The following is a 7547-nucleotide window of genomic DNA, read 5'->3' as shown; positions in this document are numbered from 1 at the left end:
GTTGATGGCATTTCCCATGTCGTGCCACCATTATTGCGTTCCTTTTCCAGAATATTCCACCACCATTAGCGTCAACTCAGTGCCCCGCAAACAAAAGGTTCCCCTTTTCCCCTTTCCTTCTACCTATGGTAACACTAATGATCTTTGGATTCTATATATATTTCCTCTCCCATCCCCAACCTATCTAGGAAGTTTTCCTCCCCTCCCTTCCCATCCCTGGTAACACAGTCAAAGTTTCCTTCTATATATAAACCTTTCTTTGACTTTTTACAATAGTGAACTCATAAAATATTTATTCTTCTGTGATTATCTTTTTTCACTCAGCATAATGTCCTCCAAGTTCATCCACGTTATGTGGTATTTCACAGATTTGACATTACTCTTTAGTGTTGTATAGTATTATATTGTGTGTATGTACCACAGTTTGGTTGTCCATTCCTCAGTTTATGGACACTTAGGTTATTTCCATCTCTTTGCAATTGTGAATAGTGCTGCAGTGAACATTGTTGTTGTTAGGTGCTGTGGAGTCAGCTCTAACTCATAACGATGCTGTGTTCAATAGAACAAAACACTGCCCGATCCTGCACCAACCTCACAATCCATGCTATTCCTGAGCCCATCATGGTAGCCACTGTGTCAGTCCATCTCATTGAGGACCTTCCCCTTTTTCACTGACCCTCCACTTTACCAAGCACGATATCCTTCTCCAGGGAATGGTCCATTCTGAGAACATCACCAAAGTAGGTGAGGCAGCAGTGAACATGGGTGTGCATATATCTATTCATGTCTTGGCTCTCACTTCTTTAGGATATATGCCTAGTAATGGGATTGCTGGATCAAATGGTATTTCTATTTCCAACTTTTTAGGAATCGCCATACTGATTTCCATAGTGATTATTTCATTTTACAGTCCCACCTAATCTCTCCACATCCTCGCCAGCATTTGTCATTTTCTGTCTTATTGAGCTTTGCTATTAATGCTGGGGCAAGATAGTATCTCATTCTTGTTCTGATCTGATTTCTCTAATGGCTAGTGATAATGAACATTTCTTCATATTCATGCTGCCTGAATATCTTCTTTGGTAAAGACATGCCTGTTCATGTCTTCTGCCCATTTTTTATTTGGGTTATTTGTCTTTTAGTGTTGAGGTGTTGGAGTTTTCTACAAATTTTAGAGATAAGTCCTATGTCAGATAAGTTATGGCTGAGTATTTTTTCCCATTTTGTAGGTTCTCCTTTTACTGTTTTGGAGAAGTCTTTTAATGCACATATAAATTTAATTTTTAGAAGGTCCCAGTCATCTAGTTTATCTTCTACTGTTTGTGCATTTTGGGTTATGCTTGATAGTCTTATTTATGCCATAAATTAGGGCCCCTAAGTTTGCCTGTATTATTTCTTTGATGAACTTTACAGTTTTAGGTTTCACATTTAAGTCTTTGATCCATCTGGAGTTTGTTTTTGTGTATGGTGTGAGGTATGGATCTTGTTTCATTTTTCTGCAAAAGGGTATCCATTTTTGTCAGAACCATTTGTTAAAGAGACTCTCTCTTCCCCCATTGAATGGATTTCAGCCCTTTGTCAAAGATCAGCTAACCATAGATCGATGGATCTGTTTCTGGTTTCTTGATTCTGTTCCACTAGTCTATCTGTCTGTCATTGTACCAGCACCAGGCTGTCTTGTTGATTTTTTTTTTTTTTTCCTATTATTTTCTATTTTCTGTTTCATTTCTTTCTGCTCAAATCCTTATTATTTCTTTTCTTCTGGTGACTGTAGGCTTTTTTTTACTGCTCTTTTTCTAATTGTTGGAGATGTTGAGTTAAGGTACTGATTTTGGCTCTTCTTTTTTGATGTGTGCATCTGTTGCTATAAATTGCCCTCTGATCACTGCTTTTGCTGTGTCCCAAAGATTTTGGTATGTTGTGTTTTCATTCTCATTTGATTAAAGGAATTGTTTAATTTCCTTTTTTAATTTTTACATTACCCAGTGGTTTTTAAGGAGGGTGTTACTCCGTTTCCATGCATTTGTTCTTTTTCCATTGGTCTTCATAGTGTTGGTTTCTGATTTTATAGCATTGTGATCTGAGAAGAGGCTCTACGGTATTTCAGTGTTTTTGAATTTATTGGGGCTTGCTTTATGGCCTAACGTGGTTTATACTGGAGAATGTTCCATGTACTCTGGAAAAGAATGTATATTGTGCTATTGTTGAGTGGACTGCTCTGTCAGTGTATATAAGGCCAAGTTGGTTGACTGTATTGTTTATTTCTTCTGCATCTTTGTTGAGTTTCTTTCCAGTTGTTCTATTTTTTATTGAAAGTGGTATATTAAAGTCTCCTACTATTACCATGGAGTCATCTTTGTCTTTTCAGTTCTGTTAAAGTCTTTTTGTTTAGAAATGTCCTGATTTCACCACCATATTTGAGGGACCATTTTGCTGGGTATATGATTCTTGGTTGGCAGTGTTTTTCTTTCAGGGTTTTATTTATGTCATCCCATTGCCTTCTCACCTGAGTGTTTGGTTTTGGTGAGTTTGATTATTATATATCTCAGTGATTTTCTGTTGGGGTCTTTCCTTTTTGGGGTGTGTTAAACTTTTACAGTGGATATCTTCTTACCTTTCAAAAGGTAAGTGCTTTGACAACAAAGGCTATGCTGAAACCTAAAAACTCCATTGCTTATTTTGGTCCTAAGCATAAACTTTTACAAAGTAGCTGCCAAAGTAGCATCTTTCTTTGATACAAGAGTTAACTTTTGTAAAGCAGGGGGACTAGGTTTGCTGGTCCGATAGAGCCTGGTGGAATCACTGAGACTATGGCCCCTAGCTGCCCTTTAGGTCTGGAATTGAACCCCCACCTGTGGCTTCCAACCAAACAAAAGACAAGCATATGAGTTGAATATTTACCTCGGGTAGATACGTTCCTTGGAGAGAACAATCATGGGAGAAAGAAGGGCTGCTTGTGCACAGGGAGACAGCTCAGGGGGCAGGAGTGCATGGAGGGATGGACACTGGGAAGTGGTCACTGGGGAGGAAGTGGGAGGGGAGCTGTTGCATTGTGGTAAACTGTGGTCAATGTCATGAGACAAAGTGTTTGTCTGAACTGCTGTATGGAAAGTGAATCTACTCTGTAAATCTTCACCCAAATCACAATAGGAAAGAAAAAAAAAAAGTTGACTTTTATAAAGAAAACCTTTCCTTTTTTTCAACCCTCTTACCTTTTAGGCGTTTTGGAATAATGGGACTCTACAAAGGCTTGGAAGCCAAGCTACTGCAGACAGTCCTCACTGCTGCTCTCATGTTCCTTGTTTATGAGAAATTGACGGCTGCTACCTTCACTGTGATGGGGCTGAAGAATGCAGGCAAACGCTGAGTCTGTCACCTTACCTGGAAACATACAGAGAGATGCTCAAGATGGAGTTTCTTTCTGAAATAAGAACTGAGTGAAAGAACTAGTTCTCCTACTCTCGTTCCTTCCACCATGAATTATACCCCCACTGACTTGAAAAGCATTTAAGGTTAGACATGAAGTAGAGCCAGCTGGGCCTTTTGCCACCTGAATTTTTATTATGGTTGGTTGGATATTTGTGGGAGAGGTTGGACTCTAATGATCACCAAAAGAAGACACTAAAAACCTAAAAATGAACATTTGTGGGGATTTATTGGTTTTCTTAAGGGGAGTGGACTGTTATTCTTATGTGTAATCTTTTCCATTTAAATTTACCAGCTGTTCTCTTTCCCTGAGCTGTTCTCCAGCTTCTCAGACAGATTTAATAAGATTTAATCCTGCTTATAAACTTCTATATGTCTTAAATGTGGGTGTTTTCCTCACTAAAACAACTAGTTATTTTTGTTGGGATTTCTCTCTCCTGCTAAAGGAGAATTGTCTTCTTTAGCACATGAGGTATTTATTTTGTAGGGAAATGAAAATTATTAATCTCATGATTTTCTTCTAAACCATTTGTAAACTTCACTTACTCATTAGTCTTCGACATATTTTAAAAGTATTTGTTTTGAATCAACTCTTTGATGACAAAAGGCTTGAGAATTTGAGGCTTTTGTGTCTACAGCCTCAGTCAGTCAAGCTTCAGTAAATTGCACAAAAGACATTTTTGAAAGTTGCTTTTTATTAAAGTCTTACTTTGAGTTTGCAACCAAATGGTATAAGTCACAAAAAAAAGGAGGTGGGGGAAAAAATAATAAATAAAAAGGGAGGTGGATACCTTGTTTGGGCTCTGGAATATTCTCTCCCTTTATAAACTCTTGATGGGGAACTGTGTATTTTGAGACTAAACATCTGATAGAGGTTATTCTTTTTGGGAGTATTCCTTAGAGTCCTGCAAAAAAGTGTGATCTGTTACGCAGCGACAGTGACATCACTTGGGAGATTGTTGGACACACAACGTGTCTTCTGAATCATATTGTTTAGTTTAACAAGGTCCCCAGGTGATGCATACTCACATTAAAGTCCAAGAGACCTTGGAGCCTCTGGTCCAACAGGCAGATGCTTGGTTTCAATTACAGAAACCAAGACAAAGGTCTTTCTCAAAGGAGAGGCTGACTGATGTATAAAAACAATTTCTGAAAGAACTAGGGATCCTGCATAGAGCATTCTCTGCTTTCAGTGCTGTGGTAGTTAAGGTTATTGTCAACTTGGCTGGCCCTGGTTGAGTGGCTGGGCAGCTGGATGTAGTTACTCCCCATGGTGAGATTGGCAGTCAACTCCATGGTGGAATCCACTGGAGCAGCTGAGTAGCTAATTTTAGGGATGTGGTCTTCTTCCAGTCTATAAGAAGCAGCTTTCAGGAAGGTCGCCAGCTTTCTGGGACACTCGAATCCTGCATGTGGCCAAGTCATTATTCAGCAACCTGCCATGCCCTGCCAGTCTTGGGATTTTTTCTGGACTTGAATTAGTGGCCTGCCGTGTGGTTTGGTAACACCGGGACTGTGCCTTCTCACTTGTTGACCTTGGGTTTGTCGGCCGCAGCAGCCAGGTGCTGCCTGAATGAAGAAAAGCCTCTAGCTTCAGTTGGCCGAGAGCAAGAGGCAGAGCTGAAGCCCAAGGTCAAGGGGCTTTTACCCAGCCCCTAAAGCCTGGCACTTTGGACGGACTTTGCGCCTCCAAAACTGTAAGAGAATTGTTAAAGCATCCCATTTGTGGTATTTCTGTCAGAATGGCACTAGGTGACCAAAACAAGTGCATAGCCCATTGTTGAGGTGATAGGATGTTTATCTTGTAGCCATTGTTGGTTGTTGTTAGGTGCCGTCCAGTTAGTTCTGACTCATAGCAACCCTGTGTCCAACAGAATGAAGCTGCCTGGCTCTTTGCCATCCTCACGGTCATTACTGCACTTGAGCCCACCATTGCAACCACGGGGTCAGTGTATCTCATTGAGAGTCTTCCTCTTTTTCACTGACCCTCTATTTTCCCAAGCATGATACCCTTTTCCAGGGACTCGTCCCTTCTGATAACATGACGAAAGTAGGTGAGACAAAGTCTGACCGTTCTCGCTATTAAAGAGCATCCTGGCTGTACTTCCTCCAGGATAGATTTTTTCATTCTCTTGGCTGTCCAGGAGACGGCTGCTACCTTCACTGCGATGGGGCTGAAGAATATTTTAATTATTACTTACCAATACCACCTTCAATACCATCAATTCTCAGTCATATGCTATCTCCTGATATGGTTGAACATCAACAAATTCTTTTTGGTACAGCTCTCTGTGAATTCCTTCCATCTTCTTTTGATGCTTCCTGCATCATTCATTACTTTGCCCATGTTATTGTAGGTCCCATCAAGTCAGCTCTGACTCATAGCGACCCCGTGTACAGCAGAATGAAACCCCGCCTGGTCCGGTGACATCCTCACAGTCCTTGCTATGCTTGAGCCCATCGTTGTAGCCACTACATCAATCCATCTTGTTGAGGGGCTTCCCCATTTTTTGCTGACCCTCTACTTTACCAAGCATGATAGCCTTTTCTAGGGCATGGTCCCTTCTCACAATATAACCACCAGCCTTCTGGTTAGCAGTGAAATGCCTTAGGCCTTACGCCACCAGAGCTCCTGTGACCAAAGTAGGTGAGATGAAGTCTGGCCGTTCTCGCTTCCAGGGAACATTCTGGCTGTACTTCTTCCAGGACAGATTTGTTCATTCTTCTGGCAGTCTGTGATATTTTCAGTAGTCTCCACCACCACAATTCAAAGGCGTCGACTCTTCTTCAGTCTTCCTTACTCACTCTCTAGCTTTCACATGCATGTGAGGCAAATGACAATACCAAGGCTTGGATTAAGCACACCTTAGTCTACAAGTGACATCTTTGCTTCCCAACACTTTAAAGAGATTTTTGACAGCAGATTTGCCCAGTGCAATACAACGTCTGATTTTTTGATTTCTGCTGTTCCGTGGGTGTGATTGTGGATCTAAGTAAAATGAAATCCCTGGCAATTTTCAATCTTTTCTCCATTTTTCATGATGTTGCTTATTGGTCCAGTTGTGAGGGTTTTTATTTTCTTTACGTCAAGGTGTAATTCCATACTGAAGACCATAGTCTTTGATCTCCATCAGTAAGTGCTTCAAGTCGTCTTCACTTATTTTGCCCACAGAATCCTTCAGTATTACCACTGGAGGCTTGATTTTTTCTATTATGTGACTAGGAGTGAATTTAGGCATCTCAAGCCACTCAAGAAGCCAGTTCTCTTGTGATGTTAGTAGAACAACTCATTGGGTTTCTGTGACCTAGTTTTTGTCTCCCTCACAGAATGACAGTTTTTTCTCTTACCGTACCATCAGAGTCAGGGGCAATAGCATCCAAGGCCTGCAGTATGCAGCTCAGTTTTGAGGTGGGGATTTCTTTCTCTTATTTCCCTTCTTTGTTCCTAGTGGTAATTTCAGAGAGTGTGATTATTGAGCTAGTGGTAATTTAAAGATCATTTTGTTCTAGAAAAGAAGAATTAGAAGAAGTGAATAATCTGGAAGCTAATCTGAACATGTGTTCCCTATTTAAGCCAGAGGAGTGAAGACAGAGAAATGGCCCAATTACTACTTTATATTTTAATTTAAGGTGTGTGTGTGGTGGGGAACACATGACTTTTTTTTTAATGTTTTATTGTGATGTGGCTGAAATTTTACAAAGCAGACACTCATTTTGCATTTCAACAGTTCATTCAACAACTATTATTCTGATGCCTCTACAGGAGAAAAATTATCATAAAGGAGCCGTATGTACCTTTGTTGTTGTTTTAATTACATTGTTAGCTTTGAGACTTGAATTTTTGAGGTCATGTTGGTTGGTATATGATGAACATTTGCAAGTCAAATTGTACAGCTATATTAGTTATTCATGATGTGAGATTGTATTTGATGCTATTTTTTTCCCCTTGATTTTATGAGGGAACAACTTCATAAGGAGGTTTTACATTCTTTGTAGAAGTTTATAGACTCAGTAATTGAAATGAGGTAACAGCTAAGCTAGTTTTGTAATCTTCAACCATAAGTTGTTTGGGAAAGCTAAAGAATTAGATAGAATCCATTCTAGAGAAGTGGAATTTTTTT

At 40.0% G+C, this 7547-nt stretch overlaps 1 protein-coding gene across 1 annotated transcript in view; it reads left to right on the top strand.

Moving 5' to 3' along the window:
* SLC25A17 (solute carrier family 25 member 17) overlaps positions 1–3367 on the top strand; it is a 54653-nt gene extending 51286 nt beyond the window's left edge. Inside the window, exon 9 of the mRNA XM_007941769.1 lies at positions 3220–3367. Coding sequence (XP_007939960.1) covers positions 3220–3367 — 148 coding nt within the window. The remainder of the gene's footprint in view (positions 1–3219) is intronic.
* Positions 3368–7547: the final 4180 nt, after the last annotated feature.

This window comes from Orycteropus afer, unplaced genomic scaffold (genome assembly GCF_000298275.1).
Source record: "Orycteropus afer afer isolate SDZICR_OR568_19922 unplaced genomic scaffold, OryAfe1.0 scaffold00083, whole genome shotgun sequence".
NCBI classification, from domain to species: Eukaryota; Metazoa; Chordata; class Mammalia; order Tubulidentata; family Orycteropodidae; genus Orycteropus; species Orycteropus afer.
The sequence above is the reverse complement of the archived record's forward strand: the minus strand, read 5'-3'. Positions and strand labels throughout refer to the sequence as shown.